This window comes from Coloeus monedula (assembly GCF_965178545.1).
Source record: "Coloeus monedula genome assembly, chromosome: 8".
Classification (NCBI taxonomy): domain Eukaryota; kingdom Metazoa; phylum Chordata; class Aves; order Passeriformes; family Corvidae; genus Coloeus; species Coloeus monedula.
In genome coordinates this window covers 25,735,598-25,751,311 of record NC_138788.1, presented here as the reverse complement: position 1 = coordinate 25,751,311, position 15,714 = coordinate 25,735,598, and the positions used below count along the sequence as shown (strand labels likewise).

At 60.6% G+C, this 15,714-nt stretch overlaps 3 protein-coding genes across 3 annotated transcripts; 2 read left to right on the top strand and 1 right to left on the bottom strand.

The window, feature by feature from the left end:
- Positions 1-781: 781 nt before the first annotated feature.
- SEMA4G (semaphorin 4G) lies at positions 782-7,812 on the top strand (the record flags this gene model as incomplete). The annotated part of the gene is made up of 14 exons (XM_082286090.1): positions 782-905; positions 2,065-2,213; positions 2,769-2,831; positions 2,911-3,009; positions 4,169-4,262; positions 4,496-4,609; positions 4,810-4,976; positions 5,125-5,294; positions 5,458-5,602; positions 5,680-5,902; positions 5,988-6,103; positions 6,452-6,603; positions 6,810-6,871; positions 6,968-7,812. The coding sequence occupies 14 exons, from the start codon at positions 782-784 to the stop codon at positions 7,810-7,812; spliced, it is 2,523 nt and encodes an 840-aa protein (XP_082142216.1).
- A 1,657-nt stretch (positions 7,813-9,469) lies between these two features.
- Positions 9,470-10,449, bottom strand: MRPL43 (mitochondrial ribosomal protein L43). The gene is made up of 3 exons (XM_082286631.1): positions 10,297-10,449; positions 9,885-9,997; positions 9,470-9,701 (listed from the first exon to the last, which is right to left on the bottom strand). The coding sequence occupies exons 1-3, from the start codon at positions 10,425-10,427 to the stop codon at positions 9,487-9,489; spliced, it is 459 nt and encodes a 152-aa protein (XP_082142757.1). The 5' UTR covers positions 10,428-10,449; the 3' UTR covers positions 9,470-9,486.
- A 64-nt stretch (positions 10,450-10,513) lies between these two features.
- TWNK (twinkle mtDNA helicase) lies at positions 10,514-15,649 on the top strand. The gene is made up of 5 exons (XM_082286331.1): positions 10,514-11,906; positions 12,425-12,665; positions 13,336-13,443; positions 13,818-13,959; positions 14,548-15,649. The coding sequence occupies exons 1-5, from the start codon at positions 10,646-10,648 to the stop codon at positions 14,800-14,802; spliced, it is 2,007 nt and encodes a 668-aa protein (XP_082142457.1). The 5' UTR covers positions 10,514-10,645; the 3' UTR covers positions 14,803-15,649.
- The last annotated feature ends 65 nt before the right edge of the window (positions 15,650-15,714 follow it).

Below are 15,714 nucleotides of genomic sequence, written 5' to 3'. Positions count from 1 at the left end.
CAGGAGGGGCAAAACTGGGGACAAGTATCTTGCACAGGAGGACATGGTCAGCTGGGCTTTTGGGAAGGAGGAGACCTTGGGCTCCCCAGGACTCCCACTGCTGCCATTCCTGCTGCAGCCGCTCTGGGGAGGGGTCTTGGGGTACCCCAGTGTGCCAAGAGACCCACAGAGGGGCTTGGCCCTGAGCCCCTTTCTCTGCTTTTGAGGGACAAAAGTGCCTGCTTTTTGAGTGTGAAATGCAGTGGGGGATCAGCTGGCTCTGCTGAAACATATCCTTCAGTCAGGGAGATCTGTAGGAGCAAAAGACTGGGAGCGAATGAGGGATGAATGCAGAGAAGACTTGGAGGAAAATGTACCTCCAAGCAGCTGACCCGAGTGCTCAGCAAGCAACTCACCACTGGGTTGCTGACCCAGGGGGATGCTGCAGAAGGTCACTCTGCTCAAACTCCCCTCCATGCCCTGTGATGGCTGCAGGCTCCATGCCTTGTGCCATGTCTTAGTTTCCCCTTCAGCAAATGAGGGTTTGTTTTTCCCTGAAGCCATCCCTGGTCTGAGGCCGTGCTGGGTCAAGCATCCATGCGTGCATGCAGCTGGCTCCTTCCCAAGCCTGCTTGCTTGTGAGGTGCTGGGACAGCAGGAGTGTCTGACCCAGTGCTCTGTGTTTCAGGAGGGTTTGGTGGCCAGCCCTGTCCCAGAGAGCTGGAGAGCCCGTGCCGAGGATTGGCTGTGCTGGCCCGGCGGCAGCGGCTGAGGCGGCTGCCCTTGCCGAGAGAGCAGGAAGATGAGCGGAGCTCCAGCACATCTCCTGACCACTCTCTTCATGGCAGCAGCAGCCATGGGCTACCCATCACGGCGCTCTGCCACCGACCTGGATGCCACCCCCAGGACAACAGTCACCTTTGATGGTAAGGGGGTGTGGGTCCTGGTGGCAGCATGAGGTTTGGAATTTTGCTGGCACTGGCTTTGGTGCATTGTGACTGCATCCAGTCTTTGCCAACCCCCTGGAGCAGGGGGCTCGGTATGGGAGGGTGGCTACATGGGGGCCTCTGATCCCCTGGGCTCCAGAAATCAGAGCCCACATGCCTGTCTGGTACTGGGTGCCCCAAAGAAGGGAGCATGGCAAAGTCATCTCCCCAAAAGCCAGAGAGGGACAAGGATGTGCAGGGGGACAGCCCTGACCAACAGGGCCCAGCAGCCCTTGAAGGGTGTCCTAAGCTGGGCCTCACACCTAGGCTGGGATCTTATGGCCCAAATAGTCAGCAGGAAGCTTTCTTCCATGATTTTCTCTAATTGCCACTGGGCTCTTGGTCTCCAGCCTCTGTGGTGTCAGTGAGCCCAGCAGTGTCATTGTCCCTTAGGCATCCACATGACTTCATTGACCTCATTAGTAAGGCTCAATTCAGCAATTGATGGTGGGAGAGTTTCATTAGCAGCTGGGGTGCCCTCTTCTCTCCAGGTGATGCCTCTTTTCTGGGAAAGGGGGGGAATCATTTCTTTTCCAGCTCCCTCTGGTGTCCCAAGCCTCATAGAATTTTCACTTCCTGCTGGTCCCTCTGGCCAGGGCTGAGTCCTGTGTCATGCTTCTCAGCACCCCAAATTGGATGGTTTCATTGGCTTGGTGGGCAGGAGCACTCAGCCCCCCTGCAGAATTGCTCCCCTTGCATGGCAGTTCTGGTTCAGGTTTTTTTATCCTTCCCTTTGGGCTGGCTGGCCTCACTTCAGAGCCAGGGTCACTGGCATGTTTCTGCTTTCTTCAGCAGTTCCCCAAACACCATGGCAGGTCTGTGTCCAGCATGGACACTGCAGCTCCCACCCCTGAGCTGTGCTTTAATTAGCAGAGGGAAATTTCCTCTGTGAGCCTGAGCCCAATTAGTGCCTTTTGCCTTCTACCAAACCTCCTCCCTGCCTTTCCTCCTGCTGTACCTGCTGTCACCCAGCACTGTCTGCCTGATAACCTCAGTGAGTGCCATCCCACCCACTTCCAACTCCATTCTCTTGTCTTTTCCCATTGGCTCGCACTGTGCCTGCCCTGGGGTCCCCCTCAGCCGCCTGTTCCCTTTGCAGAGCTGTCGGAAGTCCGGCGCTTCAACGCGCGCACCCTCAACTACAGCACCCTGCTGCTGGAGGACGACCGGGGCATCCTCTACGTGGGCGCCAGGGGAGCCATCTTCGCCCTCAACTCCAGTGATGTGGCCGACGGCTCCCATCGCACGGTGAGCCCGGCCTCTGCCCGCCGACGGCTGGTTGTCCTCTCCTGTCCCACGTTGCCCAATCCCCATCGTGGCCACTCTATCCCTTCAACCTCCAGATGGCTCAACCTCCTCCTCGCCATCTCAGGTCTTGCTTGCAGGTCTGTCCCCAGGTCCCCTGTGGACATCTGGTCCTTCTCCCCAGCGAGGCAGCATGGGGACAGCAGTGGGAGACATCCCCAAGCTCAGCAGTGCCTGCTTCAGGGGCACACCAGCAGAACGAGGGGCAGGGGGGGAGTCACACTCTTTTCCTGCCCCAGGGAAGGATACCCCAAAATCCTCCAGGCTCCTGCAGTGCTCTGGGATGTCTGCCCACAGGTTGGGGTGTGGGAACACTCTCACCCCAGGCTGCTGGGATGTGTGCAGGGTGCCATCTTGTGCTCTGAGCAACCATCCCTCCCTAAATAAATAAGGATTTTATCATCTCAGGTGGCTCTGATGAAAGCGGGAGCTTGCAGTGACAGGGGGAACCACGCAGCGATAGGGGTCACGCAGTAGCAGTCTCTCTTCCCCTTGCAGATCCACTGGGAAGCCTCCCCGGAGAAGCAGATGGACTGCCTGCAGAAGGGCAAGAACAACAAGGTAGAGCCGCTGGGTGGGAGCTGGGGAGGGGCTGCCCCTGCTTCTCCCGGCTTGTAACGCCTGCGCTCCCCCTCCGCAGACCGAGTGCTTCAACCACGTGCGGTTCCTGCAGCGGCTGAACAGCACCCACCTCTACGCCTGCGGGACCTACGCCTTCCACCCGCTCTGCGCCGCCATCGTGAGTACGGCTCACCCACAGCTGCCACCTGTCCCCTGCCACCATGTCACCCCACCAGAGGGGTGCAGCCCCTGTCCCACCATGTCAACCCACAGCCCCACTCGCTCCCTGCCCCTCCCTGGCTTGCGGTGGGGGTCAGTGACCCCGAGGCTAGGGTGAGTAGGTTTGAGGGCGTGGCCACCATGATGCAGATGCCGTAAGTCCCCACCCCAGCACTGGGGTTGGACTCTGACCCCAAAGCGAGAGGGCTGGGGGTGGATCAGCACCATGGGGGACAAACGTGGGCTCAGCAGGATGCGATGCACCAGCCCTGGAGCTGCTCTCCAGTGCCTGCTGTTGCAGAGTCCCCTCCCAGAGCAGGGGCTGCAGAATGGCTGATGGCAGGTGGTATGCATGCCCAGGGAAGGGTGACAGGGCCAGGACTGACTCAGCAGCCCCTCCCCAGGGATTTCCTGTGCCAGTCTGGGAGTCCGAACATGGCTGTGACTCATGGCAGTGTCCATGAGCAGCCTTGTTTTACTGGCAGTGGGACTTTGACCCCCTTTTAGTAGCTCCTTGAGTCAATGGAGACTCAACTGCCCTTCGCCCACGTCCCTCCCTGAGCTGGGGGGCAAAGGGGCCCTGGGACTATATCTGCAGTGTGGCCAGGGAGCCCTGGAGAGGCTGTGCCTGTTCCCATGGCTGTGCTGCTGGTCTGGTTTGGCCATCACACACACTGGAAATTGGGCGGAGGAGCTGCCAAGCTGGAAGGGCCCCATCATTTGACATGCTTTGAAGTGCAAACCCCAAAGAAAGTAACTCCTGCCATGACATGGACAGCACCTGGGGGGGACCCAGGCTGGCTGAGCAGCATCTGCCAGCCAAGCACCATCTGGGAATACTTGCTACACTGCTTGGCTCCTGCCCAGTCCCTATGCAATGCCAAACTGGGGTTCCCTTTCCTCCCAGAGCCCTCTACCCGCTCTTGGCTGGGGACTCTGGCTGGCTGTGTGGTTTCTGACCAGCTGGATGGTGCTGGGGGGAGTTTGTCTTACCTGGACAAGGGCATGGCTGTGGGCATCACTTTGTCCCTGCTAGCAGCCTCTGCAGAGAGCCTGAGGCTGGCAGACAAGGTGGGTCTGTCCCCTCCTGTCTAACCTGATTCCCTGTCCCCCTCAAGGATGCCAACAGGTTCGTGTTGCCATCCCACTTTGAGGAAGGCAAGGAGAAGTGCCCATATGACCCTGCCCGTGGCTACACTGGCCTTGTTGTGGGTAAGCAGCACCTCTCCAGGGCTGGTGGGGACATGCGGGATGCCACTGACCATGGCCCCATCCCCAGCACCCCTCTGGGGGGTGCCAGCTGGGTGGGTTCCACGTGCGGAGGCCTTAGCAAATCAGGACTTGGTCCTCCCCCTACTCACCTGCCTGGGGCGTGGGGATGCTGGTGGTCTGTGGGGCTGTCCCCAGGCTGCAGGGCCATGCTGATGGGCATCTGCCCTGCACAGATGGAGGCTTGTACACGGCAACACGTTACGAGTTTCGGAGCCTCCCTGACATTCGGAGGAACCTGCACCAGCGGCCACTGAAGACAGAGGAGTCCCCACTGCACTGGCTGAATGGTGAGATGTCCCCGTCCCCCCCATCCTGTGGCTGGCATCATGGGCTGTGGGACACTGTGCATTGCCCTGGAGAGTGTGGAGCAGGTGTGGGGGGTGACTCTGGAGTGCTGTGTAGTTTGCTATGAGAAGGAACTGAAGCAGGGAAGGATTCCCCATTCTGTGTTGGTCTCCAATCACCACCTCTCGCGCCATGTCCCCAGATGCTGAGTTTGTGGCCTCTGTGCTGGTCCGGGAGAGCAAGGACAGCCCAGTGGGTGACGATGACAAAATCTACTACTTCTTCACGGAGCGGGCAGGAGAGGAGACCACATCCTTCTTTGACAAGAGTCAGGTGGCCCGAGTGGCCCGGGTGGCCCGTGTCTGCAAGGTAGGCATGTTCCCAGCCACAGGGAACCAAGCACTGCTCCTCTTGGTGCAGAGGCAGCATGCCTGCACCTGTGGGAAAACTGAGGCACAGGCAGAGGGGAATGAACACCCGTCCAGCCTGTGCAGAAATGCTCCCTGCACCCTCCCAGAGCGACTTGGGGGGGAAGAAGATTCTGCAGCGCAAGTGGACGTCCTTCATGAAGGCGCGCCTGGTCTGCTACATCCCCTACTACGAGGTGCTGCGCAGTGTCTGCAGCCTGGACGGGGGCGGCTGGGCCAGCACTGTCTTCTACGCTGCCTTCACACTCTCAGCACAGTGGTGAGTGAGGCAGTGGCCAAAATGATTGGGGCTAAAAGTCTGCAGCACCAGGGGAGCCAGAGATGCTTGAGGGGATGTGCAGGCAGGTGCTGAGCACCCGGGGGTGCATTGGTTGGGAGCACCCATGTATCTGCCCAGGCTTAGGTGAGGTTCTGCCCCTCAGGAGGACCATGGAGGCCTCGGCCGTGTGCCGCTACAACATCTCAGCGGTGCAGCATGCCTTCGAGGGCCCCTACATGGAGTACCAGGACTGGGCTCGCAAGTGGTCCCGCTACGACGGTGCAGTGCCTGAGCCCCGGCCTGGCTCCGTGAGTGCCTAGGAGTGCAGAGTGAGGGGGGCACGGGGCAGCCGCCTTCCTCTCTGACCCCTGTTTCCCCTGGGCAGTGTATCACGGACCACTCCCGCAGGAAGGGCTACAACTCCTCGCAGGACCTGCCCAACAGTGTCCTGGACTTTGTCAAGCTGCACCCACTCATGTTTGAGGAGGTGAAGCCAACCGGCGGGGAGCCGCTCCTGGTGAAGAAGAATGTGGCATACAGCCAGATGGCTGTAGACAGGGTGCAGGCCCTGGATGGCCGCTCCTACGATGTGCTCTTCATGGGGACGGGTGAGTGTGGGTTGAGTTTGATAGGCCTCTGCTGGGCAAAGGGCACACCTCACACTCCCTCCTGAACCCCTGCTCTGCTCTCCAGGGGATGGCTGGATCCACAAGGCTGTGGTGGTGAACTCTGGCATCCACATTGTGGAGGAGGTGCAGGTGTTCAGGGACGTGCAACCTGTGGAGAGCCTGGTGATCTCCAGCATCCAGGTGAGGTGTAGAACAAGTAGGGGGACACCACACACAGGGCATGCTTGTGCTGTGAAGCTGACATTGTGCTGTTTGGGGGACTGGGGGGGTGTGACTCATGGGTCACCCTAGCTCAGGATATGTGCTGGACCCCAGCAGGGTAGCCTTGGGAAACAGACCAGCCTGGCCCCGCACCTCCTTGCCAGCTGCACTCATCAGCACTGACTGGGAGCTGGGGGCCCTTCTCATGCACAGCCATGAAGGGAGAGCTGTGCTGTGGGGCTGGGGGGGTCTCTGGGCACCTTGGAGCACTCCACAGCCCAGCAGCACCATGCCAGATCCATACTGAGCCAGCCCTTTCCCCCTCAGAGGAGCCTGTATGTGGGGGCAGCCAGCGGGATTGTGCAGGTGCCCCTGGCCTCCTGCGCCAGGTACGCCTCCTGCTACGACTGCATCCTCGCCCGGGACCCCTACTGTGCCTGGGATGGTAGGGCCTGCCGCGCCATCGCCTCCACAGACAGGTAGGGATGCATTGCCCGTCCCCAGCCGGGTCCCCATGAACCTTCCACTTGCCCCATCCCATGCCGTTTCATGTTACCTCGTGGCACAGTCACGCCAGAGCCAACCCCAAAGGCCTGGCATCTGACAGTGTGTCTCCTGGTGGCTGTGACCCCTGTAAGGGTTGGCTCAGCCAAAGCTCTATGGCTGAGCCCTCCATGCCTTGCAGAATAGGGCTGGTGCAGGACATTCAAAGTGGCAACAAGGGATGCCGGAGCAGCTCTGGACGGGGTGAGTCTCTGCTGCCCCTCAGAACCGCGGGGATGCTGGTGTCCAGCATCCCTTAGAGTGGCTGAGAGAGGTGTAAGGCAGTGCGTGTCCCCGCAGGCTCCCTGCTGTGGAAGAACCGGACGGTGCTGCAGGGGGACGACGTGCTGCTGCCCTGCGACCAGCGCTCCAACCTGGCCCGAGCTGTGTGGCTGCTGAACGGCAGCGAAGTGCTGGGCACGGGGCAGGACCGGCTGCGCGTGGGGGTGGATGGGCTGCTGGTGACGGACACGCTGCCCCAGCACAGCGGCGAGTACCGCTGCTACGGGGAGGAGCAGGGTCTCCGGACACTGCTGGCTGCCTACAGCCTCACCGTACTGCCCGAGCTGCCCCGCAGCCCTACGGCTGTGCCGTCACCCCATGCTGCCAGCCAGGCGACCAACGACATGAAGGTGGCTTACATCTCTGCCATTGTCACCTTGGTGGTGCTCTGCACCGTGCTCAGCACCATCCTCCTGTACATGTCCTGCCTGGAGAAGCGCAAGGGCAAGTACGTGCTAGGGGAGCCACGGCCAGCCAGCGTGGAGCTGCAGACCGTCTCGGCCAACTGCCTGCGCAAGGGCCACCGGGAGGAGGAGGAAGAGGAAGAGCTCACCTACCCCGATGGCTGCCTGCGGATCATCCCTGGCGAGGCACCCACGGCTGCCACCTCCCCAGTCAAGGAGCTGCCGGTTGCCGTGCCCCCACTGCCACCCCCGCTGCCGGCCGAGCTCACCAACGGCGTGGGGGCTCTGCCCAATGTCCTCCGCAAGATGAATGGCAACAGCTACATGTTGCTGCAGCAGCAGGAGGAGCCGCTGGTCTCCCCGCTCTACAGCGCATCCTTCACCGAGGAGCTCAGCAAAATTCTGGAGAAGCGAAAACACACACAACTGGTGGAAAAGCTGGACGAGAGCTCTGTGTAGGGGCTGGGGAGGGGGGTCCTGCCAGTGGGACCCTCCTCCCCTCCAGCCCCTTCTCCCACCCTTTGCCAGCAGTGTTACAAGACTCGGGCAAAACTACCTCCTGGATGGCAGAGCTGGGCCGGGCCCAGGCTCGGCCATTCCTTTGGCTTTTCACTCACTTTTGAGACTTGCTGTACGGAAAACAAGAAAAGGAAAAAGTATCTATTTAAATTTGGAGCTCTATTTATGTATAAAAACTCACCGACGGTGGCCACGAGCTGGAGACAGGAGCTGGTACCTGGCTGAAGGTGGACACCATGGGGAGGGAGAGTTTCTGTCTGTTCGTCCAGGCGTGAGAGAGACGCTGTTGTGGTCATGTGGACTTGGCCAGCCCTGCTGGGCGTCCCTTGGCACACAGGAGCTGGATAGCTGCTGAGAGGTGGGTGAAGAGCAGAGAGGGGGGCTGAGGGCTGACACACTGTGCCTCTCACAGGGCATGGGATCCCTTCCTGATGTAGGGCTGGTGGGGTTTCCCCAGCTGCTGGCTCTCAGGCAGGAGAGGGGCCCTGGACACATCTCACATTGTGAGGGGTGGTCTCTGTGGCTTCCAGCCCCTGCCCACTCTCCCACATCTGCCTCCTCAGGGTTTCCTCTCTGGGAGAGGATGGTTTGGCGAGGGACAGGAGATAGGGCGAGGAGCTGATGTCCTGAATACCCTGGAGCAGCTGGTGAAGGGGCATATGCCCACTGCGAAGAGGCCACAGGTGAAATATAGGGCTGGGTGCCGTGGGGAGGTGGCTTTCCCAGGGCCTCCAACTCTGACACAGCTCTGCTCCCTTTCCCCAGGGCACTGGATGCAGCAGCAGGCAGCAAGATGCACTGGCAGCAGGACTGGCAGCCACCACAGCGTGACAAGGGACCAGCGCAGCATCCACATGCCCCTGAAGTCTGCAGTGCCCCTGTGGCCCCAAGCACAATGTGTTTCTGCCCTCCTGTGTGGTGCTGTTGGAGAACTGGGGTTCAGGCACGGCCCTGTCACCTGTGAGAAAACATGTGGGCAAGAAAATGTCCTCAAACAGTGAGGAAAAAGAACCTTGGACAAGGGGCTGCCTCCCTCTAGAGCCTTCTCTTTATGGAACTTTCCAGGAGCAGCCATGGTCCCTAAATCCTCCCAACTATTTCTGCCATCTCCTGAGAGAACCTGAGAGATGGGGGTGACAAAAGCATCTTGTGCTCCAGGAACAGTGTGGTGATACTGGAGAAGCTGGAGAGGGACAGATGTGTGGGGGTCCACGTCTTCCCCCGTGTTCCTTGCTCGTACCTCCATGATCAGGACATTGCCAAGGGCTCAGCCCTGCAGGGGAAACAGGAGAGGGGTGATAACCCCTGGGGTCCCTCATGAGCTACAGCTCAGGCCTCCTATTCCAGGAGAGTGAGGCTTAGCAGGAAAAGGCAAGAGTTGCACACTCTCCCACCCTGCCCCAGCCCTTGTTTTTGCTGCAAGAAGGGGACGTGAGCCACCCCGACGGACCACCCCCAACCCCTCAAGGAGGGGGATCACTCTGTGTCTGGCACTCCTCATGCACAGCTCCACATCCCCCCCAGCAATAAACACGGCTCTGTCTGGACATGGTCTGGCAGTTTCCCTCTAAAGGCAGGAGAGATGGATGCAGAGACATGGGGGTGGAGGAGGCTTTATTGGGGCTGCAGGCGTGGGCCCTGGATGGTGAGAATGGAGGGTTTGTTGGTGAGGGGGTGCCACTGTCCCTGGACACTGGGGTTGTCAGTGTGGAAGGGCTTGCGGATGCGGATGATGTCCAGGCCAGACTGGTTGGCCAGCTTGGTGGCCAGCTGCACAATCTCCTCACTCGTCTTGCTGGCAATGAGCTCGTCCCGCACCGTCCCGTTCACTGCAGCAGAGCGTGGGGGTCAGGCCGGGATCCCCCCACTCTGCAGCCTCCGGGGGGCAGCTGCTGATCCCCATCCCACAGCAGCTTCCCCGGCACCGTCTGTGCCGGGCAGAGGTAGCACAGAGCCGGGGCAGGCAGGGAGACCCTCGCCCCCATCCCCTCCCCAAGGCCCCCAGCACTCACAGTACTCGGCCCGCAGCACCGGGGCCGGGCCCGGGCCCGACTGGGGGCTCACGTAGAGAACAACATCGGGGTGCTGCCGGGCGAAGTCCTGCGCCGCCTCCTCCACGAATTCCCTGGGGGCCAGAGGAGGGGAAGAATCGCCATAGCCGCCAGGTTAGGGTCACCCTCCGCCCGTGCCGAGCCCACAGGAAAAGTCACAGCGCAGAATTTGGAGTCGTGCCCCCGATGCCGCCTTCCAGCTCCTGCCCCGTCTCGCAGGAGGCTGGGGGTCCCACCCCGCCGCTGCCCGGTGATCAGGGGCAGCAGCACTGTCCCTTGCCCACGCTGACAGGACCAAGGGAAAACCCGTCCCCCCAGTCCCCAGGCTCTCCCCTCCCCATCCCCGGCAGTCGGGTGGTGCCGCCGGCGGTACCTGGCGCCGCGGGCGTCGGCCGCGGTGGGGCTGAAGAGGAGCTGCAGGCGCTGGAGCTGCCGCACGTACCGGCCCACGCCGTTGTGCAGAACGGCGCTCAGGAACCGGCTGGGCGACCCGCGGCCCGTCATGGCTCCGCGCTCACCCGGAGCCGGAACCGGCGGGAGGGGCGGGACGGAGCGCCCCGCGCCCGCCGGGAAGTGACGCGCCGGGAGCGGGAGCCGCAATGGCGGTGTCCGTGCGGACGCACGTGGGGGCTGCGGCCTGAGCGGCTCTGCGGGGCCGGGGGCCGCGGGGCAGCCGCCCATGCGGAGCGGCGGCGGCGCGGGCGGGTGCCGGGGCGGTCAGGATGGCGCTGGTGCCCCTGCGGCCCGGCAGAGCCGCCAGCCGCCTCCTGCCGCTGCTGTGCGGCGGGGCCAGGAGCAAGGGAGCCTCGCTGAGCCCCGGGGCGCCGGGCCGCCTCGGCCAGCGGCGCTACAAGAAGGACGTGCTGCCCTCCCCCGACGGGCCTGCGCCCTCCGTCTCCATCACCGAGATCCGGCAGTACCTGCGGGCGGAGGACATCCCCTTCCACGATGGCTACAGCTGCCTGCACACCCCCAGCCTCTTCACCGGCGACGGCGGGGGCCAGCCGCTGTCCGCCAGTGCCCCGTTCACGCTTTTCATTGACAAGACCACGGGCAGCTTCCTGTGCACAGCCACCCTGGCCGAGGGTACCTGGCAGGACTTCCAGGCTAACGTGGAGCTGCGGCACCGTGGCATTACTCCCATTCCTCCTGCCAGCTCGGAGGAGGTGGAGGAGGAAATGCGACAGGCTCGCGAGGATGCCCGCTGCATCTGGGAACGGGCTCTGCCGCTCTGGGAGCTGCTGGATGAGAAGGAGATCAAGGAGACCAAGGCTTTGTTTGGTATCTCCATGGTGACAGATGCCACCCTGAAACGCTTCGGGGTGCGTTATCTGAGGACTGCCAGGTCTCTCGTCTTCCCCTGGTTCAGCCCTCAGAACGCGACCCTGAAGGGCCTGAAGCTCGTGAGGGTGGAGAAGAAGGGGAGCACGATAACTTACGTGGAAGAGACTTTACCGCGCTTCGATTCCTATCGCAATCTTTTTGGGCTGCCCCTGATTGGCCGCCGAGACACAGAGCTGGTCTTAACTGGGTGGGAGCTGGATGCCCTGGCCCTGCACCAAAGTGCAGGAGTGGCCACCCTGGCCCTGCCACGGGGGGCCAGCTGCCTGCCTCCCACCCTTCTCCCCTACCTGGAGCAGTTCAAGCGCATCACGCTGTGGCTGGGCGAGGACTTGCGCTCCTGGGAAGCTGCCAAGCTCTTTGCCCGCAAGCTGAGCCTCAAGCGCTGCTCTCTGGTGCGCCCTGGCAACCTGCAGCCCCGGCCCTTGGAGGCTCTGAACCAGGGCCTGAACGTCACCAAAATCCTGCGTTCTGCCCTGCTTGCCAGCCACAAATCCATCGTCTCCTTCCGGCAGCTGCGCGAGGAGGTGTTTGGGGAGCTGGTCAACACTGAGCAGGTGTCTGGCGTCAAGTGGGCACGTTTCCCCGAGCTCAACAAGCTCCTCAAAGGGCACCGCAGAGGGGAGCTCACCATCTTCACAGGTAGCGGGCACAATGACTTGTGGACAGGGGGAGAAGAGGGGTCTTTGGTGGCTTTACCCTCCTGGGGGTGGTGCTTCACGAGTTTTCCCGGTCTCTTTCTGCTCATGGCTTTGACTGAGCCTGTCTTGTGAGTGTGTGAGAGGCTGGGGTGCATTTCTCAGTGTGGTGGGACCGTGCGTGCCAGTGTGGTGATGGACTCCCTGCCTGGGACAGCATAGGAAGTCCTGGGCTGTCCCTTACTCCTGCTCCTGCCTGCCACCTCCTGTCTGAGCCCTCCCTGTGCTCACCCCACTGGCTGCCCAGCCCTTCACAGGGACCTGTGGGGACCCACAAGCTGTGGGAGGCCACGGCAGAGCACCCAGGTGGCACGAGAAGTTTATTTATGGTGTGAGTGCTGCAGTTGGGCTTCTCTTACCCTGCTCCCTGGTGATTCCACCTCTAAACAACCCCCCAGCACATTCAGGATGGGTCAGATCATCTCCCCCAGCTAATTTCTCCTGTTGTTGTCCTTGTACCAGGCCCAACGGGCAGTGGGAAGACCACGTTTATCAGCGAGTATGCACTGGACCTGTGCATGCAGGGAGTGTGCACGCTGTGGGGCAGCTTTGAGATCAACAATGTCCGCCTGGCCAAAATCATGCTGACGCAGTTCGCTGGCCGGCGCCTGGAGGACCAGCTAGAACTGTACGATGAGTGGGCCGATCGCTTCGAGGAGCTCCCGCTCTACTTCATGACCTTCCATGGCCAGCAGAACATCAAGTATGGTCCTGCACCTCCATTCCTAGTGGCATTTACCCCTCATGGCATGTGCTGCAGGGCCCTGGGGAGCTGGGGCTCTTCCCCCGCAGTGAGTCACAGATTTGGGGCTGGCAGGAGGCACATTGGGACTGTTGAAGTCCCAGGGTTGGTGTGTGGGAACTGTGTGGCCAACCACCAGTCATGGGGACTCTTGCAGCCTCTCTCTGCGGTGGGGGTGAAGAAGGGGACTTGACCCTGTGCTAGGTGGCTGCTCTGAAGCCAGCCTGTGCCCATGGCAGGACATGTACCCCCACACCCTGCTTACCTGCAGTGCTGTTGTTTGCTAAAGAGGGAGGACAGGCACCTCCAGCTCCTTCTATTCATCAGGCACTGTGGCACCTGCATGCATCCCCGTATGCCCTGAGAGTTCCTGTGGGCTGGGGGGATTGCAGGGCAGTGGGCAGGGACTGTGTGGGCAGCAGCTGGGTCTTCCTGATCCCAGCTACCTTTACTTGTGGGGATGGGGCTGCACCTGTTATACAGGGAGGGAGGCAGAGGTGAGATGTGCCCAGGTCCCATCGGGACCCAGCCTGGTACCTTCCAGTTCTTTCTCTGCGTCCTTTTGCCTGGCTCAGCATTCCCATCCCCACCTCCACTAATCCCTGGGGCTGATCCTGGTCTCCCCTCTCAGGACAGTGATTGACACCATGCAGCACGCAGTCTACATGTACGACATCACCCACGTGGTTGTCGACAATCTCCAGTTCATGATGGGACACGAGCACCTCTCTGTGGACAGGTAGCCCTTCTCCAGTCTAATCCTTCCTACCTCTGCCACCCTCACTGCTGGAGCTGTCTCTGTCAGGTGTCACGGCAGGGGCTGGGGACCCACACAGGGTGTCCCCTTTACTCCTGTCTGGCTGCCGTGTTTCATTAAAGGGCAATCACTGTCCTAGGGAGGAAGAGGTGGGAAGGGGTGAGCAGGTTACCAGCCATCCCTGCCGTGCCACATCCCTCTTCCCGTGTAGGCTTGGTTGCCTCATGGAGAGCAAGCCCATGTTCCTGGATGGCTCCTGCTGTGGGGATCAGCACCTTACTGCCCCCAGCCACTGAGCAATGCCCCCAGCCACTGAGCAATGCCAGCCCCTGACCCCATTCTTGCTGCTGTGGCAGGCTCGCTGCCCAGGACTACGTCGTTGGTGCCTTCCGCAAGTTTGCCACGGACAATACGTGCCACATCACCTTGATCATCCATCCTCGCAAGGAGGATGATGAGAAGGAGCTGCAGACAGCCTCCATCTTCGGCTCTGCCAAGGTGAGCTGGGCCAGGGTGGTCTTTCCTGTCCCTTGAGCACAGCTTATTCCCAGGAAGGGGCTAGGATATGTTGGGCAGTCATCCCCAGCTCCCATCAGCACCCTGGATGATGACTGGGCACTTGAAAGGTGTAGGATGTCTCCCAGAGTCCTGATGCAGGCAGAGAGCAAACCCATTGTCAGCTAAAGCTCTGTTGGGGCTTTAGGTGTAGTTAATTAATACTCATTGACTATGAGTGGAATGTAGTAGGAGATAATTAAAGAGGGAGGCAGGGAGGGTGCGGGGATGGGCTCTCTGAGTACTCTGGTCTCTTCCAGGATGCTGACCAACCCTGCAGTAGTGGGCAGGAGGTGCTCTCTGTGCACAACCCTCCTGTGATCCCGTTTCCCCAGGGTGTGCCTGGTGGGTCACTGGGATGTTCCAGCAGAGCGCAAGGGGCTGATGTTGGGGAAATGCTGGAGTTGCTGTGGCCTGGGGTGCCCTGTAACGGGGTTTAAAGGAGCTGGGCAAGCATTCATGAGCATATCTGAGGCCTGTGACTCTGGCAGCATTGCTGGCAGCCCCCTGAAGATGTTTTCCTCTCCCCAGGCCAGCCAGGAGGCCGACAACGTCCTCATCCTGCAGGACCGTAAGCTGGTGACGGGGCCAGGGAAGCGCTACCTGCAGGTGTCCAAGAATCGCTTTGACGGGGACGTGGGTATCTTCCCTCTGGAGTTCAGCAAGGCCTCGCTCTCCTTCTCATCTTCCAAAAGCAAGGCCAGGCTGAAGAAAATGAAGGGGGAGAAGGAGCTTTTAGCCAATAAAACTGTGGAGGGAGGCTCAGGAGCCTCCAAGAAACCATGAGCCCAGCAGGTCTCTTCCTTGGTTCATCTGGAGGGATGGAGACTAGTTCTGGCAGCCCAAGGCTAGAATATGCCAGCTCCTCTTCCCTGGGAGCATCTGCCATGCACCTCTGTGGGCCTTTCTCCTGCACGAACAAACCTCTTGACCACCAGCACAGTGTCTCTGAGATGGGGGACCTCCATGAGAGGAGGAGTGGTCTCATCCTAACGAAGAGTGGCTGGGGAAGGTGCTTTCACAAACACTGGCTGCTCCATGTTGTTGCTAAGTGCTGGGAGCATGGGGGGAGTGGAGGCAGAGTAAGCTGGATGATGGTAGGGATGATCTGCAGGCCTGGGACTTGGGTATCTCTGGACCTGGGTCAGGTCGTTAAATTGTGTCTAAAATGGAGCTGAAATAATGAGCTGTCACTAACTGGGAGGGATTGTGGGGGGCAGCTGTGCAGAGGAACATGTAGTAGAAACCCCCCTGTCACAAATGGGGTCTGTGAGCTCAATCCTGGCTGGGATGGAGCCAGCAAGGGAAAGATCGTGAAGGAAAGTGTGGGAGATTATGGGTGGCTCATGCTCCAGGGTGGGAGCAGGTGTGATGTGGAACTTGGCTGTTCTACCCACTCAGCTGGCGCCTGACCTGGCCCCCTTTGCTCAGGGTCTCCCAAGCCCCTTTCTCTGGGGGGCATCACCAGCAATAAAACCATGTGGGGAACAGCCCTGCCTTGCTCTGCTGGGTTGGGGGGGCTGCCATCCCCCTGCCCTCAGGGCTGCAGGCAGCAAATACTGTGACCTGACTAGTCCTTGCCGTGGTAGGAAGTGTCCATGGCCGGATCTTGGTCTAATCCCTTTGATTTTTTCCTCTTTCTAGTTTTATTAAAGCATAAATATGAGTGTCTTTTCTGTCTCTGTGACTGGAGTGCCC